Genomic DNA, 20929 nt, shown 5'->3' on the forward strand with positions numbered 1-20929 from the left:
AAGCCCCAGATGCACTGAGATTGTCCAGAACTTGTTCATGGGTAATTCACTAGAAAAAAGGCTACAAGTAAACTTTCAAGAAGTACTGATGCTAATATCAAGTGAGGGGACACCTAACATCAATTTAATTTGCCTCATTTTCAACTTACTTAAAAAAGAGGTTCCTTTTGTGAAACAAAATAACTAATAAAGACAATCACAGAATCCAAAATAAATGTGTAATGATTCCACAAAATGGAAATGTAACAAACCTGCTGGAAGTCTCCCCTTGGTCTTTCCTTCAGTTGTTAGTAAACAAAAGAAAAGGGACAAAGTTAAATAGATTAATTATTATAATAATTACCACACCAAACAGGTAAAAAAAAAAAATACAAACACAATAAACATATATATATATATTGAGAAGTCACCGTCAATATATTCACTTGTTACTGTTATACATGAATAAACATAAAAAAAAACACCATCAAGCACAAACCTCCAGGCAAGCAAGACATAAGGATCCATGAACATTCAGAGAAGACCATTCATAGTCAGTTCAGCAAGACAAACTACAACAATTTGCAACAAACACGAGCAGACATGCACATAATGCGCAGTACATACCAAGGCAGACTGACTGAGCTGGGAAAGCTTTGATTGAAAGGGCAGAAATAACGAGGAATCTGAAAATTTAGTTTTTACATTATTTGGGAGGTGAAAACTAAATATTTCTAAGATTTTTAAAACAGCAGTGTTTTATATATATATTTTTGAGATATTAGTTTGATTTTAAATCTGTTAGTTGCTTGGTCTATGTATTTTTCAGCAGATGGTACACCCAATATTTCCAGGCTCCACCAGTACCTGACCTACATCCATCCTACAGCAATACCGATAGGATCTTTCAATTGAGAACTGAAAATAATGTAGTGTGTATTGGTCTCACTGAAAAAAAGGTTAGGGTAAACAGAGTGTGTGGGAGATATGCAGCCTGCAAAGCATTTGTTTCTGTCTACATCAATATATTGTTCTTCAGGGACTCCTTGCAGAAGAACCATTTAATTGAAACACTTTGCGTTCGACAGGGACAATGATTCGTTCTAGTTACATAAAAACAAATGTTGTCAGCACTCCCTCATCTATCTGCTGAGTTCATTAAGAGGAGGCGATGTCTATCTGTGAGTGCTATAACATCTGTGCTTACCTTGGACGTTTATTAACTGTACGAAACTCCAGAGGCAGGCATGTCATGTGGCTGGTGCCAAGCTATATCCTGTGAAATGGTCTGAACAGTGTGTGTAGGGCCACTGTGTGAGCTTTGGGCAAATATTATGGACTCATGATACAGTATGTCTGAATGGGAGCCTGGACAATATTAGACTGTTTGATGGCTGTGACCCTTTTTAATAAAAAATGCTACAAAAAAACAACATAAAAAAACAATAAAAGAAGAGGAATAAAGCTACAGAAAGAGACAGATCAAACAGAAATACCAGGTATTCAAAAGCTACAGGAACACAGACACCAAGTACAACACCAGCTGCCATATTTGTACCTACTTTGTAGGGCTGCAGGTATGCAAGGCCTTCAAATGAGGCTTCCAGGTAGCAATGGAAACCGAGTTCTCATCAGCCGCATAACTACGCCATACACACTACGTGCAGGATATACAAACAAAAAAAAAACAAGGCCAGAGGGAGCAGGGATAAAACAAAAAAAATTGAAAAGCAGATTAGTAAAAACCAGTACAAGTCATGGCTTTATCATCATTCATAGCATTGATACATGCCTGAGTGGAGGGAGAACACTTTCATAGTATCGCCAGGTGGCATTCAGGTACATTCGGCTGGCATCAGTGGAGTAAAACCGCCAAGCAGCCTGGTACAGGGGGAAGAGATACAAAAGGCACAAAGGAACCACAACACATGAAGCACAACGGCAAAACAAGATTGTCACACATTTGCTTTCATCAGGGGAATTTCTGGTGACTTAACTGATAAATGGTTATTTTTATTCCATTTCAGTGGGGACAAAACACAGGTCCAACAGCACATCCTTAAATGGGTATGACACAAGCAGGAAACTACAGGAAAATGACTCCCTTTGTATGATCACCATACAATGTACAATGACAATAAATATGCATATCTCACCCTCCCTTTCCATTATTTAGTACCTGATATATTGGAAAAGAATGGCAGGAATAGGATGGTAGCTTATGTTGGTTTTATTAAAAGCTGTACACCTTGGGGGGTGTGTGTGTGTGTGTGTGTGTGTGTGTGTGTGTGTGTGTGTGTGTGTGTGTGTGTGTGTATATAAATGCAACGTTTGACTCTTGCACTTAGTTTTACATTACATAAATGCATATTTGTAACATTCATTAACTTGTAATTTAATTCTATTGCTTCCATAAATAACATTTAACATTAAATCGCCACCAAAGCTTTATCAGTGCATAAAAAAAGATTCCCATTGCATAGAAATTTGAGCCATTACGTTTATTTTTTATCCACTTTAATTAGTCACACCTTTCTTAGGTGAAGGATATTTTAGGCTGCATTCACACTGGTTCCGTTTCAAAGGGACTCGGTCTGGTTCGTTTAGTTTGAAACAATGTATCAATGTGCTTGTTGTTCACACTTATCTGCGAGGGACTGAGTTTGTTTGGATGCAAACGAAAGTTTTTTTTTTTTTGGTCCCTTTCCATTTTTTTTCAGGACTGAGTTAGTTTGTTTTCACAATGGTTTGCAAGTGCGCTTGGTTCATTTATGGTTTGTGAACCGAATGTTTACAATATCCTGCAAGGTATCTTTAAAGATAGCAGTTACTGAAGTATCGTTTCAGTTTTTAATGGCATGTTTTAGAGTCTTACATATTGCTGTGGAAGATAGCAGGGAAACAGGAGGAGCACTTTGCTAATTTAATTAATACATGTGTTGAATGACATGCAGTAGGAGAATAGTGCAATATTCAGTTAAGCAACACTGAACTGTTCACCTACTGGCATTAGTATTTTTGTGAGTTTTGTAGTTGATTGGCTTGGATTTTGGTGTCTGTCAAATTTATATCAGAGCTTTAGTTCATCGCACTGTCCATGCAATTACGGTTACCAGATTCACAGAGTGAAAAACTTGAACAGCATGAGGGCTGGATTCTCTGGAACTAGACTCCTTGGGGTCACTTAGTCTTGGTCAGGAGGACAATGGGCTAGCAACTTCATACAAGGGTAACATAACTTCTGTCCATACACAAAGTTCAGCTTCTGGTGGTCCTTCATCTGCTTCTTTGTTAAGGTGCGACCTTTAGTGCTGCGCACTCCACGATGCTTTGCAAATGGGTCACAGCATGCTTTGATGTCTTTAAGGCCAAGAAAGTCATTGGAAGTACAAATTGTCTTCAATATCAAATAGACTGCAAAACTGCAAGAATTTTAGCTACAAACATTTCATGTAAAGAATGTTAAACTGATAAGCATAATATATAAATGTTTTTTTGGAAAAGTACCAGGTTTGAGGACACACCTTAGTTGAGTTATAGTTGGGTTTTCTTGTTTTTCACTTCATAAAGGGCACATTTCAGTATTGATCTGTATTTAATTCACTCGTGCTCCACTTTAGTCACATGTGTTAATAGGCGAAATTGGTTAATTAATTAACATGAATCTGTTACAGCTGCACCAGTTCACTGCAGCTTCAATTTAACAGGTGAGTATACTCGATTACAACTAACTATTATTGTTTAATTTTATTAGGTGTGTAATCGTTTCACTTAGAAGATTCACCTGACACTCTGCATTCAACACTGTGCTGTGCCTCAACCAACGGCAGGCACTGTAGATAAGGCTATCAAAAACTGACAAAATGCCAAGATTACGCGATTTGACATGGGTGAGGTCAAAGGTCACAGAATCCCACAATGTTTTTATCTTAGACTTCACAGAACCTACCATCGAATGAGAAGATAGTGCTATTCGAGAGCTTTAAAACAACACCAAAACTACCTTTCTGTGTCAATTATGGCCATGGAAAGGTTGAGTGGGAGGTCCAAAATGGGTCAACTTTGATGAGCTGTATCTCATGAACAGGATGTCACTCAGGCCTAAAATTGACACTGTAACCACTTCTCCCAAAATTAAAACAAATCAAAGGTCGAGGTTTTTGATTTCATATGGAATGACCCTATAGTGGTTTATTAAGGCTGTCATTTACATATGAAGAATAATGAAAATGGTATAATACAGTATGGACTCTCAGAAAAAAAGTGTTAAAAGTTTTATTGACCATTGGAATGACATTACCCCCAGCTATATGTACTGGTTCATTCCAGCTGTTTTTCTATATGAAGAACGCATTGCACCAAGATAATTTCATATTTTCCACATCGTGACAACTAACATCTGTTAGAAAAAATAGCCAAAGATCTGGGGCAATGCGTTTTACAGACCTAAATCCAACAATAAAAAGACGCCAGCACAGCCCTATAGCGCTCCATTAAGGCTGGCTTTTCTATATGAAAATTGCTTTGCTCCAGCTTAATGACAAATGTATTGTATGTATTGTATAGTGCAGGCATTTATAATAGTAGTAGATGGCAATTTAAACCGCTTACAGAGATAAGTTACCTCTAATTCCCCATACCCTGGAGGAAGCTCAGCTGGCCAGTCAGGCTCAAGAACTCGTATCTGTTTGATTAGAGAGACATAGCTGGACTGAGCCTGGGGTGCTGAACAAGATCCTTTTGATGAAGATGTCGTGAACATCCGACATTTCAGATTATTAATGAGATGGGTAAGAAACTGCTGACGATTGATGTTAATGGAGCGAGGTAACCAGTGGTGTACCACAGGGATCAGTATTAGGTCCTCTACTATTCCTAATCTACATTAATGATTTAGATTCTGGTATAGTAAGGAAACTCGTTAAATTTGCAGACGACACAAAAATAGGAGGAGTAGCAAACGCTGCTGCAGCAACAAAGGTCATTCAAAATGATCTAGACAGCATTCAGAACTGGGCAGACACATGGCAAATGAAATTTAATAGAGAAAAGTGTAAGCTACTGCACGCAGGCAATAAAAATGTGCATTATAAATATCATATGGGAGATACTGAAATTGAAGAAGGAATCTATGAAAAAGACCTAGGAGTTTATTTTGACTCAGAAATGTCTTCATCTAGACAATGTGGGGAAGCTATAAAAAGGCCAACAAGATGCTCGGATATATTTTGAAAAGCGTTGAATTTAAATCAAGGGAAGTAATGTTAAAACTTTACAATGCATTAGTAAGACCTCATCTAGAATATTGTGTTCAGTTCTGGTCACCTCGTTACAAAAAGGATATTGCTGCTCTAGAAAGAGTGCAAAGAACAGCGACCAGAATTATCCCGGATTTAAAAGGCATGTCGTATGCAGACAGGCTAAAAGAATTGAATCTGTTCAGTCTTGAACAAAGAAAACTACGCTGTGATCTGATTCAAGCATTCAAAATTCTAAAAGGTATTGACAATGTCGACCCAGGGGACTTTTTCGACCTGAAAAAAGAAACAAGGACCAAGGGTCACAAATGGAGATTAGATAAAGGGGCATTCAGAACAGAAAATAGGAGGCACTTTTTTACACAGAATTGTGAGGGTCTGGAACCAACTCCCCAGTAATGTTGTTGAAGCTGACACCCTGGGATCCTTCAAGAAGCTGCTTGATGAGATTCTGGGATCAATAAGCTACTAACAACCAAACGAGCAAGATGGGCTGAATGGCCTCCTCTCGTTTGTAAACTTTCTTATGTTCTTATGTTCTTATTTAATAATTTTTTTGTTACAAAACTGCTCCAAATTTTGAGCCTTTGAGTTACACCTGGGCTTAACTCCTACGCCTCATAAAGAGTAGGCGTAAGGACTTAGTCTCAGGTGTAACTTATTTAAATAACTGGAGCAACGTATATATACTATCTAAATAAAAAATAAAAGTAAAAAGTATGCTATGTTTAGTGCATAGATTCCAGTACCAGCGAGCACTGAGGCGTGAACGTGTGCTGAGGGACCAAAGTAATCCTTTGAACAAATATGATGACAACGAATTGTTTGAAAGGTTTCGTTTTCACCGACGTGAGTTAAAGGAATTCATTGATGAACTCTCATCTGATTTACAACACGGGTCTGACAGGAATGGCGCACTTCCCCCAGCCATGCAAACTCTTATTGCATTTTATGCAAGCAGGGCATTTCAAAATGCAGTTGGAGACATGGTGAATGTACACTGAACAACTGCTTGATTCTAGTCAACTGCTTGACTAGAATAGATTTATATTTATGGTACATTTCTATCAATTTTCTAATTTCAGTGTCGGTAAAATTAGTTTTCCTCTTTTTTGAACTTGGTACATCCATTGTTTTGATAATTTACAATTTTACAAGGTGTAGGAAGTTGTTTCTGAGTGCTTAGCAACTAGGTTGAAATATCCAGTGATATTTTTCAAGAAAATTTATGCAAGAGTATTCTAATAAATTAAACTACACATACTGTAATCATATATTATTTATTTAAAACACAACTAGCAGATGTATTTAAATATACACATTGTATTCACATGAACGTGCATTACATACGCCAGACTTAAAGCATTAACGTTGGGCGTAGTTACGCCTGAGATAATTGTGTGTTGGTGCACCAGACGTATTGGAAAAAAAAGTCACACGTATTAACGTCTGACTTAGGGTTTATGACTGAGTTTTAAGACTTTGACTTACGTCCTGTTGGTGCACTCCAGCCCTGGTGCTTAAAATACAACAAATCTTGGTGATTTTCTGTTCTAGTTCGGAAGCGTACTCTGCAAGTTGCTGCTGATTTTGAGGAGATCGACTATACACTGAATACAGTTTGTCCATGAATGAATGAAAATCGTTAACTCCTTCTGAGACCGAGTCACCCACCACCAGTTCTAACCTATGGTTTAAACAGTGCCAAACAATAATATCTGGGTATTGCTCCAAAAGTTTCTGAGCTAGGCCAGATTTGCTACCAAGTATAACTCTGGCACCATCGCTTGTGAATGCCAAAAGGTGTTGTTTTAGATAGAAGTCACCAAAAACCGTGTTTAGCGAGACATTCAAGTAGATGCTTAACAATTGTGTCAGCTTTTTGATCTGGAAGTTTAATTAGATTTAAAAGCACGAACTCTGGTTCAAGTGTGGTTATCACTTTCCAGGGTTAGAAACTAACGCTCATCCATTCACCTGAGGCGAATTAAAACTGATGATGACTAGTTGATGTATGTGTCTCAGTACACTAGTCCTGTGGGCGAGTGCCTAAAAAAAGTGTACAGATATACTCTCAAGAAACGGGGTGTAGCTGTGGTGAACAAACATTGATAATGCTTACAAAACAGTCACTCAGAACTGAACCCTCCGATCATCTCCCCTTGTCATGCCGAATTTAGCATTATGAGAATGTGTCAGCGTTAATTTGAATTTTGTACATGTGATTATTATTATTTTATTATTTATTATTATTTGTTTATTTAGCAGATGCCTTTATCCAAGGTGACTTACATAGACTAGGGTGTGTGAACTATGCATCAGCTGCAGAGTCACTTACAAATACGTCTCACCCGAAAGACGGAGCACAAGGAGGTTAAGTGACTTGCTCAGGGTCACACAATGAGTCAGTGGCTGAGGTGGGATTTGAACCGGGGACCTCCTGGTTACAAGCCCTTTTCTTTAACCACTGGGCTATTCATTTATTCATCATCGGGGTTTAAGTGTGAACTTTCGGTATAAACAAAATGTACTTTTTAGATATCAAAACGTATAAAAACTGCCATTTCCTCACATTACGTTTCATTTTTCAATTTTGCATTTCTTTTTTGAAAAAGCCCAATTTCTTGAACACAACACACTTATTTGGTAGGTCGATCTTTAATCAGTGTATGTATTTAAAATTATATAGATTTAAGGGATGATTGCTTAACCATGTCTTATTACTAACATATTTGTAATTCAAGATTTAGTGTAAAATATTAGAACAACAATTTCATATGGTCCGTTTCAAAGAAACGGAACGTGAGGAAATGGCTATTCATTGGGCTATTTTGTGTTTTGGCATTTTTATACTGTTTTGATGTCTAAAAAGTAGATTTAGTTTATAATACCAAAAGTTTACATTTAAACCACGGCGATGAATAAAATGAATAGCATATTGCATCTTTGAGGTAAATGTAAAGTGATTTTACAAAAATGTCAAGTTTTATACCGGGTTGTGACCTCTCACCACAAAAGAAAAAAAAAAAAAGACGATGATTCGCAAACACAAGGACTATGACAGAGAAAAGAGGCAGCACAAGAAACCTGGCTTTCACAATTTGACTGGCTGCAGTAATCTACACCTTCAGAAAATAAGATGTACTGCAAGGTTTGTGTCCAGTATGACAGGCACAGTGGCACATTTGTGACGGGGTCGTCTACCTTTAATAGTCGATTTAAAGTGTATGAAAAATCAAGTAATCATTATAACTGTGAAACTGATGAAGGCAAAGACGTAACAAAAGCATCAAAAGTGTAACAATTACTACACACCACAAACACCTCTGTGATTTTATAGCTAAAAGTGCTTTTTAGAACAGCTTGCGCCCTTGGAAAGCACGTGGGGATGTGGGGAAAACCTATAGAAATGTCTTTGCCTTCATCAGTTTCACAGTTATAATGATTACCCCAGAAAACAAAACAAGCAACAAAAAAACATAGCGACCAACACATTAATAGGTTATTTAATGTACTCATCGAGTCTAATTATTATTATTATTTATTTCTTAGCAGACGCCCTTATCCAGGGCGACTTACAATCGTAGCAAATACATTTCAAGTGTTACAATACAAGTAATACAATAAGAGCAAGAAATACAATAACTTTTGTTCAGTTAATGTGACACATGGGCTTGCATGTTGTGACACAGCTTCTCAAAATCCAGTGGTGTGGTTGAAACTGCACATCTAATTTCTGATGTTCCATCCATGGTGGTTCGATACCGGGACTTGATGCACACAAGCGCGGAGAATCCAGCTTCACACAAATAAGTGCTAGCAAATGGCACTATCAGTTTTAAGTGTACTGTTATCGCCTTAATCCTTCGCTTCACAGTGTTGCTGGAGAGAGGTATGGCTCTGAGTTTGTTCGCCTCAGGTTCCCCACACATTATTCTCACCATATCGACTACAGCGGGCAAAATCATTTCGGTTTTCCCACGTATTCCTTGTGAAGGGTTTCCAAGTGTCGCTGTAATTTATTTGGCTTCATGCTTTCGCTAGACGACCCCTTGTGAAATATTAGGCATTTTGGCTTTTCTTCGTTTTTCACAAATACACTGGTGAAGCCATACTCAAGGAAAGCCTCATCGTATTTGCGAGCACGTTTCTTGCCCGCCTCTTGTTTTCCATTCATATTAACATCAGTAAACTCACTGTTGGAAGTTGATGCTCTACTTGTTTCCTCAGAATATGATCTAAACTACGCGCAAAATGTTTACTTCCAAGTCAGGTTACCTTGTATATAGTTTGTTTCCTATGTGCAAAAGGACCGAGTCCAGCAGTTGTTCACATTGACGTTTAGTGAGCGAACCAGACTCGTGCGTTTACCAAACGGATCGAGACCAGCTCTTTAGGTGGTCTCGGTACGGTTCATTTCCCAAGCGGACTTTGTTGTTCACACTTCACACCAAACGTACCAAACATTACCGAATGCAGACCAAACCCTCTAAACGGACACAGTGTGAACACTGCCTTAGATTGGTCAAACTGAGCTGTAAAGTGAAATTCAATGGTAGTTTTGTTTCCATCAGTATATAAAGGCAAATAAAAAGAGCTTTTGAAAGGGCAGCAAACCTATGAAATGCACAGCTCACAGACCCCTTAAAGGTTGCGCCTATGAAAACCTTATGATAGGCCAGACTTTTGTGATATTCCTTAATACGTATTTGCCAGTTTTAGTTTATCTCAGAAACACTACAGGCTCTGCCTGTGCTTTACAATAGCTTGTTGGGCTTTGCCATGCTAACCTATGCTTTACCACCCTTTCACTATGCTTTACCACACTCTAGGGTAACATTTTATAAGGAATTTGGTAAGTGTGCCAGTATGATAACATACGATATTGTATGATTTTTATAGTATAATAATATTTGAATTGTCAGTACCATGTGTGGTAAGACAAATGGGGCCATATTTTCAAAGCATTTACTCGAATATTTAATTAAAGAGGTACTGTAAAACGGCTGTTATTTATTTATTTATTTATTTATTTATTTATTTATTTATGTATTTATTTATCTATTTATTTATTTATTTATTTTTTACCAAACTAGAACAAAAAATATGAGCCAAGTTCTCTTAAGCAATCTCATGGTGTTTATTTCTTATTTTGTAACATTAACATTTTTTTCTCATTTCCAAAAAATAGGAATTAATTAAAGAATGGAGGAAGCATTGAAAATAGGGCCCATAGTTTCTGAGAAAAACAACACAGTTTTTGCCACCAACAGAAAAGAGCACAACAGAAGGGATAAATGGCTGGAAAGAAAAGTGGAAAAAATTAAATGTGATTAGCTTACAGTGTGGAGCCCTGTGTTACCTTTCTCAGTCAAAGTTTTTTAAGTAGCTCCAGTGAAACATACTTAACCTTCATTTGTGGTAAAGAAAATACATCTTGTCTATAAAAGGGAATTGTAGGTCTGGGGGATAGCATATCTCAAAATTCTTTCCATGAAAAGGTCATAAAATATTTTGTTGAATGTTATCTTTGGATGTACTAAAAACTGCCACTCAGTAAGAAGCTCTTTAATTTCAAGTACTTATTCGCTTTGAAAACCTGCGGAATGGCAGCAGCACAGGAAATATGAACTATAACATACCGTATGATTAGATTTCAAATCATTGGAAATAGAAATAATTCTCTTCCTGCACACCTGGCACTGTGGTGGTCTCTACAAAGGACACAAGGTCACAGGGTTTTTCTACCCTGCAGACCAGATTGGGATCAACAACAACCTTGATGTCCTTTTGATATCAAAGATGTTTCCTGCTAAAACTGAAGCTGAAGTTCCAAACTGCGTAACAGTCTGACTACACTGCCGTACTAAATTTAGACACGTGCTTTTGATAACTTTGTCAGTGTATTTTTTATGTTCTATAAAGTCTGTTAAGTGCTTCTATATTTACAATTAATGATTTCAGTTACAGTACTCATTAAAATATAATGTTCTTTACTTAAACTACCATTATACAGTAGAAACTAGTTCAAAGGTGATAGGGGGTCTATTTGAATTATCTAAACATTATCAAATCAAATCAAATCAAAATGTATCAAAAGCCATCTTCAAGGCGCTTAACAAAGAAGAAAAGCATTTAGGTACAATAAAACATTAAGTACAATAAAAACAGTAAAACAAGAGAATAAAACAGAACAAAAGATCAGGTTGAAAGTGTGAAAGACATATAATAACTGTGAGTTTTTAATCTCCTTTTAAAATAGTAGGTGCGTCTCTCACCGAGCAAGGGAGAGCATTCCAGAGTTCGGGGGCCTATAAATGAACGCTCTACCGCCTGTCTTTTGCTTTAAAATCCTTGGTACAGTCAGCAACCCTGCATCCTGGGATCAGAGAGGCCGCCCAGGAACATAGGGGACTAAAAGATCCTCAAATAGGCTGGAGCCATTTAGGGCTTTATTGGTTATGAGAAGGACCTCAAATGATCTATTACCACAATCCTAAAGTGTATAAAACTGATGTTTTTCAGAATAAATCAACCCGAGGGAATACACCAGTGCTGCAATTAATACAGAGATTAGATCATTACAAAAGTGTGTCTCACAATAAGTCACACAATTGACATCATTCATTCCTCTCAGTTTTGCAGTTAAAACATTTGATTTCCAGATTATTCCTTCGGCTTTATTTAAATGAAAAGTACTTCTGCAAATCTTAGAGGTTTAATTCTAAACGTCTGGCTTTGTTCTTCAGTGCCTTTCATGCTTTCAGTCCTTGTAAGTAATTGAATGTGAGCAGGGAATGCTGCTGCCTTCTACTAACCCTGGCACTTTATTTTCGATTCAGATTTCCCCAAGTAATTTGTAAGACTGGGACTGGCGAAAACTGCACTATCTACACTAGCTAGTCTGGCCTGTGAAATCTTATATATTAATCTCAGATCAACAGAGCATGAATCCTGGAGCCAAACACTGGACAGCAACAGGGGGTTACCAATTCGAGCCAAAGTAACTGGGTCATCACTCATAGCTTTTCAGAAAAAAACACCACAGACTGAAACCTACACAGCAGGCGCCTATTAATAAGAACACGTTACTGACAATCAAAATTTAGAAAGCAGCGCCAGTTTGGGTCAATTCATATGGGAGAAAAACGTAGTAGAAAATGACTTACTAGAAAGTGTTTCTATTTAACAACAATATCTCCCCCATTTGAACAAGCACAAACACATGGCATACAATGATACATTATTGTAAAAGAAGACAAAGGTACAGCAGAACTGTTTTCAGGAGTCTGGATTTTCATTGTAAAGGTGTGATATTTCAATTTACCTGAATTAAGCTGGCTGCCGGGTTTCTTCTTTTTTCAAAATGTTTCTGTCGATGTTGCTCCTGAACTTTTAAAGCAAACCCTGAGCCCAGGATACCCTGTGAAATAAAAAAAGAAATAAATAATACACATTATAATATAGGCTGTTAGAGGATGGACCTTAAAACTTTACTTTTAATTACGTTTCTCTTTCTATGTTATGGTGCATGCATTTTTCTGAGTGATTCTCTTTTCTGCAGCTCCAATGTTAAGGTATTACCAGTTTTTATGTATGTCTTTACCTGGCTTTGAGCTTGAGCTAGAGATCCAAATGGCCAGCACTGAACAGCCTCCATCATTCCATTCAAATCATGTGACAATGTGATCTTTCAACTCTGCCAGCCATGCTTACTCTGTGTCTCATGTGGCTGGCAGAGTTGAAAGGTCACATTGTCACATGTCCAATCCTGGAATTTAGGATTCTAAAGACATGTTCAAAGCCAGAGAAGAAATACAGAACCACTCAGAACAACTCAATCAAATTAAAATAGTAAGGGTCATGTAAAATTAAACTAAAAATTACATTTTAACTTACTTACTCATAACTTGACCTACAATGTAAACTTTTTTTTTTAATTTACGAGAAGACTGCCTGTCAAGGCCTGCCTATGAACCAGAATGCACTGACCCAGAGTTGTGTGCATCTCTTGGCTCATTAAGCTAGAACTGGAATACAAATGAGAGGGTAGCCTTTCTTAAAAAAAAAATAAATAAATTACTGAAGATATTTTTTGCCCAATAAAAACCTTATAAATAAACAAGAAAATAAACAATAGCCACAATTATATCAGTTTGTTTTCACAACCCCCCTCTTCGTGATTACTTATTTCTGGCAACTGACTAATTATACAGGATATTTGGTTTATTTGCCATTTTCTTTGTGCTCTCAAAGCTGTGACACAGTCGATTATCATTAATCTCTGAGTAGACACCACACTCCTCTAGGCTTCAATCAATCCATGCTGACGGGAGTTCTCAACAGAGCACTACACAGGGCATGCTTTACAGTGTGTAAACAGCCATTTAGCATTCTTTCTGGATGCTGTAGATGCTTCAATTTGAATCGTTCTGAAAACTGGAGGAAGGTTTTTTTCTGCAGAACAGGAGGGGGGGTGTAAGGCACTGGTTACAGAGCCACATGTACAGTACTGATTCAGACTGACTGACGACGTAAAATTGGCATATGCAATGGGTAAAATTTCACTCACAATAGAAATGAGTTCTTATGTGTTGTTTGCTTGGGCCGGAGATGCTTGGTTTGTGTTTTTCTGCTTGCATAGCAGTTTATGAACATTCTGTTGGATGCATCCCATGTTGTCAGATCAGAGCAAGGACTAGTGTTTTTTTTATATCTAGTTTGAAGGGTTATTAGAGGATAAGTTTGTCTTTGCGATATGTGCCTCTGTGTTAATAAGTATGTAACCATTGGAGGAGCCCGGGGTGTAGGCTGTGTGCTAGTGACTATAAATATCAAATGAAAAGGGGACTCCTTTGTAATTCTCTATACTGTGGAGTTCACCCAGTATGTTATGCTCAACGTGCTTTAATACTATGAAGATTTCACCTTAAATAAAAACTACTCTGCTGAAACACAATTAAAGTAAAAGACTTTATGAAGTTTCTTACACAAAGGTAAAACACCTACACTGACAGACACGTGCATCTGTCGCTTTTACCAGCAGGATTCAGTATCATGCCATGGTGTTTGTGAATGAATATAATTAACACTGTGTAACCAATTTTTTTTTTTTTTTTGGTTCCTGGGTAGTAAGTGTTATTTCCTAATTGCTTATGACTCAAAAGTATAGAAAATGGCTATTATTCCCCACAAACTTTGCTTTTGTGACCAGGACAGTGATATTTTGAAATCTACCTATTTCCAATGAGAAAACAGGCGAATTTGTGTCTTTTCGTTCACATAAAGTCAGAAAAAAACAACATATGAATCCAAATTAACATGTATTTATACTAAAGTAATACAAAAATGACTACAAAAGATTTAGAAGTGAGTAGTTTTTCGAGATTTACGATTATACTGTAAATCACTTTCACGAATCAGCCCCCAAATGTAGTCTCCCATCATGTTCTCGTTATACTGTCCTTCATTGACAGCTCATCCAGGAGCCTCAAAGCCGTGCTGCTCCATAATGGTAACAAGTACCCGTCTCTTCCCCTGGCTCACTCGGTGCACCTCAAAGAGGATTACAACAGCATCAAGACCTTGCTGGACGCCTTGAAGTATGATGAGTACGGCTGGGAGGTCATAGAAGACAAAATGGTGGCATTCCTGATGGGTCTCCAAGGCGGTTTTACCAAGTCTCCCTGCTATCTTTGCCTTTGGGACAGCAGGGACACCAAGGCGCACTGCCACAGGCGGGACTGGCCACAGCGGACTGAGTTCTCTGTGGGGAGGAACAACGTCAAGTGGGAGTCACTGGTGGACCCCCGGAAGGTGCTGATGCCACCACTGCACATCAAATTGGGCCTTATGAAACAATTTGTCAGAGCTCTAGATAAGGAGTCGGCAGCCTTCAAGTACCTTCAAGACTTCTTCCCTAAGCTGTCTGAGGCAAAGGTCAAAGCCGGTGTCTTCGTCGGACCACAGATAAAGAAGATCCTGGAGTGCAATGAATTCCCCAAGAAGCTCACTAGTAAGGAGAAAGTGGCTTGGAACAGCTTTGTCGCAGTGGTTCGGGGCTTCCTGGGCAATCACAAGGCTGAAAACTATGTGGAGCTGGTTGAGACTCTGGTGAAGAACTACGGCACAATGGGCTGTAGGATGTCCCTCAAAGTCCATATCCTTGATGCTCATCTTGATAAATTCAAGGAGAACATGGGAGCGTACTCGGAGGAGCAAGGCGAGCGCTTCCACCAGGATATACTGGACTTTGAACGCCGCTACCAAGGACAGTATAACGAGAACATGATGGGAGACTACATTTGGGGGATGATTCGTGAAAGTGATTTACAGTATAATCGTAAATCTCGAAAAACTACTCACTTCTAAATCTTTTGTAATCATTTTTGTATTACTTTAGTATAAATACATGTTAATTTGGATTCATATGTTGTTTTTATCTGACTTTATGTGAACGAAAAGACACAAATTCGCCCGTTTTCTCACTGGAAATAGGTACATTTCAAAATGTCACTGTCCTGGTCACAAAAGCAAAGTTTGTGGGGAATAATAGCCATTTTCTATACTTTTGAGGCATAAGCAATTAGGAAATAACACTTACTACCCAGGAACAAAAATGGTGTTACATAGTGTAATAAACCTGGATAAACCTGGGCATAAAAACAACAGATAAAAAAAAAAAGAAAATCAACATAATCGAAGAGAGATATTATTCAACTTTATTAGACTTTTGGGGCGTATTTTAAAGCATTAACACCAGTTATTTTTTTACTTAGCTAATATAATACAATGTTTTTTGTGCACTTGAGGTTTTACTTATGATTTTGAAGTGAATTTTTGAATTTTCACCTTTTATGACATAATTTTGTAAACATCACGAAACAGATTCTTTGCTTTCCTACACAGACAAAGTTCTAATCTGTAGTGATGTTAAGTGGCCTTATCTTACATCATTCCTGATAAACAACAGTCTGCATTGGTTCAGATACTTACAGCAGGCAGTGCAAAGAAGGAGATCCCAAGGAGAGCAAACCCCGCAGACAGCAATCTTCCCATCCACGTGTGGGGAGTCTTGTCACCGTAGCCTATCGTGGTCAGTGTAATCTGAAAATGTGTTGAAGGAAAGTTAAAGAAAAATGTTGTCTACATTATGGTTTACGTTTTTGTGCTACTGTATAACAACTTACATTTTTTATTGATTATTATTATAATTCCTGTGAGCCAAAAGGAAATAAGCTGCAGGCCTTCCTGGAAACATTTGAAGGTGTTTTAATCACTAAACTTATAAAGGAACTTGCAGAAACCCTTGTTTACTTGACTTTAGTTTCCTATAAGTTTTACATATTTTGATTGAGTGATTTAAAGTTATGGATGAAAGGTTAAAATGCGTATAATACCAAGAATAAAAAAAAAAATCTTATTTCACATGAGTATAACAAGTATGCTCACAAGAAAAAGCATTCCTTCACATTCTGAAGGATGTCACATGATTTTATAGAGATATTTTTCTGTCCATGTGGAAGAAAAGGTGGTATTCTGCTGTTTTCAATTTTAGGCTATGTCCACAATACATAACAGATCTTGAGAACCGTACTCGAAAACATTCTTTAATCCAGCTCAAAGCGCCCACACTGAAGTACCGTTTCATGTTTAGTCGGGTTTAATGCATACAAACAATGGGACTTAATATGATAGTATCCCACTATGCAGTGTGTTTTATGTTTACAACCCTGCAAATATGGAACCCATACCCACAAAAGATATAGCCCTTCTTAACATGGACATTATGGCTTTGTTTCTTAAAATACAGAGTTTAGATCATTAAAACAGACCCTGAAATCTCTTTTGCTGAAAAATGTAAAAAAAATGTGAATCAAAATAAAAGCCACACAATTACAACATTGAACTCTGAAGTTCTCTTTGAATGATTTCATCGTTCCAGATATGAATAGGCGCCTTGATTTTGGCATCTGACCACCACCCTCAACAATCCACCATTTTAAAACATAAGCCTCAAAAATTGTATATAGTAAAGCTGTATTGACAGTCATTCTCAACTCTTTCAGGGACCTGAGTAATGTCCATGCGCCAAACATATCAAAGAGCATTTTGGGATATTGGAGGATACACAAAAAAATGTGGTTCTGTATTACAACGTCCACACTTCTGACAAACCGCACTACCTGATGTGATCTAATTTAGAAGCAGACTCGAGACTCCCTCTTGAGTACAGTATTAAACGCTGCGTAGTGTAGACGCTAACTGTATTTAGCACTTTTAAGTTGGTTTAAAAGCAACTAATACAGTTTAAATACATAATGTGGACAGGTCCTTAAAGACTCATATTAAATAAGAAGTTTATCTATAAACACTTAATGGGCATCAGTTACAGAGTCAGCTTTAGTTAGTCCAAAAATGTTGTTGTCCATCATTTGGTGCCGTACTTCTGTGCTGTGACAGTTTTTTCCTCGACAACATTAGAGAGTGGCCAACTGTCTTTAATCAACCTGGCGCGTAATAAAACTGAATGTAATAAATATCCGCTATTAACATCTAAGTGCTGTACTCGTGGCTTACAAGTACATGAGTAATTATGATTCCTTGGGCTGAAGCTAAAACTAAATGTTATACTTCTAATAAAACTGTGTGATCTGTCAGATTAATATTACTAGGCAGCATTTAAATGATGCCCCCCTGGCACTCTTCTGCAGTAGACATTTTTTGTTTACACTGCCAAAACCTCCCAGCAGTTATGGGTCACTGACAAATCCAACCAAACATGTCAGATTCTCCTGAGCCCTGCCAAACAACAGGGGTACATACCCTTTTACTATGCATACCATAGTAAAAGCACAGCAAAGTGTAATAAAGCACAGTGAAAGCATGGTAAGCATAGATAAGCATTGTAAAGCCCATATAATTATGACAAACTATGGTAAATGCATTGTATAACCACGGGAAAGGCATTGGAAAACTGGAAAATTACTGTGCAGATTTACCCCAGTTAACTTTCACAAGGTATGCAGATGAAATTCTCCATTTAAATGTATACGCACATAGCGACTGGACAAAATAATAGAAACGCAAATAAAGTACAGTATTGTACACATGTTTAGTGTAAATGGTTTGTTTTGCAGATTATATCCCTGGGATCTATTAAGTGGTTTAAGCAGCTTTTACTGATCACCATACTCCTGTACAAAGAATCATCATCTTACACCTGTGCAAATGTATTTGGTTATTTTTATTGAATGTATTATTTAATGCTTATACTGTGTGTGATCTAAGGAAAGAAGGTGTACAGTATGCAGTGGCTGAATTTACATAATGTGTATGCAGTGGCTGAATTTAAATAATGTGTAATTAAACACATAATTCACACTTTCAGATTGTGGTTTTGTGCACTCAATTAGCTGGTCATCAATAAAAAACAAAAGGATAATGAACTTTTCATGGCTCTTAAACTGACTCCTGTTCTCTTTTTTTTGGCTGTCAAATAAAACAAAAGCATGCTAAACAAAAAAGAAGCATTTTCTCATTCCAACAGTGCTGAGCAGTGCCGGTTCTGGAAAACCAAACTTTCAAAACTATTTGAAATGGCTTTTCTTTCCGGAATGGAGCCGCTAATTTCCTCTGTGTGGCAGGTCTGTTCTATGTCAATAAAAAGAAAGCAGAGAAACGCCCCAACAGGGCCTCCCACAATCCTTCTATGCGTGGAGTGCATGCAGCAGGCAGCAAGAGGCCTACTGCTTTCGGCCTAATTTTGTGAGACCGCACAGATTGGACAGACCTGGACAATCTGATATTATGGCTAAATCGTTCCACCTTCCTCCTCTGAAGTGTGTTTGCTTGTTCAGCTGTACAGTTCAGTCTGCTCAATGAGTTCCGCCATTAGTTGTCAGTCAATGGCCAGTGCTGCTGCAGTTCAGGCAGAGTTGTGGATTGTGGTTTCCACAACATGACTCCCTGTTCAAAAAACCTTTCACACAGTCCATGTTTTTAAAGCAATGCTATTACAGTAGTAAAGCCTGTATTTTTGGTTACCTGGACTAAGCATTCAGCTGCTCTGAACTGTCAGCAAACCCTGGAATGCGTTTATATTTTTCAAAACAGGTTGATGAAAGAGGCACCTTGAATAAGCAGTCACTTCTTAAACTACGACCAGTTTTCAATGAACAGTTAATTCTGTTTTCACTGTATATAGATATGGATATTTTATTTCATGGCAGGGTACTTTTAAACCTGACAAATTTTTGGAGAAGACATTTTTATATTTTAAACATTTAAAAAAACAACTTGGCCTGTGAGGCACCAATATAAAGCAATCATGTAAATGTTTGCAGAACTGTCGTACGCAAAAAAAAAAAAAAAAAAGTCTGATGTCTTGAATAATGTTTTCTTGTTTCCAAGGGGATATAATAAAGCAGAGATTATGAAGTTCAAGTGATCTATGGAAAATTAATACAGCACTGTCTGTGTAAATGTTTAGAAAGTACAAGTATCTGCCATGTTGATGGATAAACAAAAGTCCTGTATTACATGATGAGAAATACAGCAGCTTGTTTATTTTGCAGAATTCACTTACTGTGCCCCACCACAGAGCGTCTGCGTAGGTAGAAAACTGGGAGTTGACGTCTTTTTCCACAAGGTAGACGAGAAATGACGAAAATATGAGAACCAGAAATCCAATATACCAAGCTGTGACTAGCTCCTGCAAAGAGAGAAAATTTGTGTGACCAAATATGTACAAGTTTCCCTTGCAGTGGTATGTAAAGCAGTCCTACAGTCCTACACTCGTGTATACAGGAAAACATTACTCAGGGTCATACTGGTATTATTTCCAGCAGCTTGACTTGTTTAAATTAAATTCTGGGATCAAACATACCCCCCCCCCCCCCCCCACCCTTTGATCCCATTATACTATATAATATGTGTGTAATTTATAACATGCAAATACAAATTGGAAATTGAAAAATGGCATGACACCATAAGCTCGGGGAGCAATAATGAATACTGTCATTATGCTTGAAGGCAATATCAAATTTGTTCAACAAGTGAAATTGAAATGTACTGTACATAAGCAGGTTACAGATAAAGTCTTCATTTTTTACTATACTGTTGAAACCTGTTGTAGGTAAGTCATCAATATTAATGCATCTGACAGGAAATCTGGTCCCATATTTTCCACTGTAGGCAAATTGTAGGCAAACTGCCCACTACAGAGTAAATGCATGACGTAGGCAGTTTGCCTGCAGTGGTAAATCGAGCCCTTGATATATAAATTGCTTGAAATATCAATTCTCTATTAAAATGAAGTGCATCATCATTTCACGGCTCACTGGTCAGGGGTTGGCGACCCTGTCAGGTCCAGAGCTTACTGCACAGAACTGAGGATGGCAGCCAACTCTTTTTAAGACATAGTCATGCTAATAAAACCCAGGTAAGACTATAAAGGGTACTTAATCTTTCAAAAGACTAACACACAATATGAAAGGATTTAAAATGTTGCTTTCATTAGCTGCTTGGATCAAATGTATCAAATAAAAGGGAGTTAAGTTTGAAGCTACTAAACACCTTGTTACCAAACATTAAAATCACAAAGATAATCTAGACCTAGAGAGTCATGCAGTGGTATGGCTTGGTGGGTTTCACTGAAAACTGTCTATTAAAACAGGGAAATGCCGTTGTAC

General features: G+C 37.6%; 1 protein-coding gene across 2 annotated transcripts in view; it reads right to left on the reverse strand.

Moving 5' to 3' along the window:
- LOC117402960 (potassium voltage-gated channel subfamily KQT member 5-like) overlaps positions 1-20929 on the reverse strand; it is a 259050-nt gene that overhangs the window by 43857 nt on the left and 194264 nt on the right. For both annotated transcript variants that reach the window (XM_034004698.3, XM_034004697.3), the window contains exons 6-10: positions 19825-19950; positions 16233-16343; positions 12565-12660; positions 1542-1636; positions 252-278 (exon numbers count right to left, since the gene is read on the reverse strand). In XM_034004698.3, coding sequence (XP_033860589.3) covers positions 252-278; positions 1542-1636; positions 12565-12660; positions 16233-16343; positions 19825-19950 — 455 coding nt within the window. The remainder of the gene's footprint in view (positions 1-251; positions 279-1541; positions 1637-12564; positions 12661-16232; positions 16344-19824; positions 19951-20929) is intronic.

Source organism: Acipenser ruthenus, chromosome 5, assembly GCF_902713425.1.
Source record: "Acipenser ruthenus chromosome 5, fAciRut3.2 maternal haplotype, whole genome shotgun sequence".
Classification (NCBI taxonomy): domain Eukaryota; kingdom Metazoa; phylum Chordata; class Actinopteri; order Acipenseriformes; family Acipenseridae; genus Acipenser; species Acipenser ruthenus.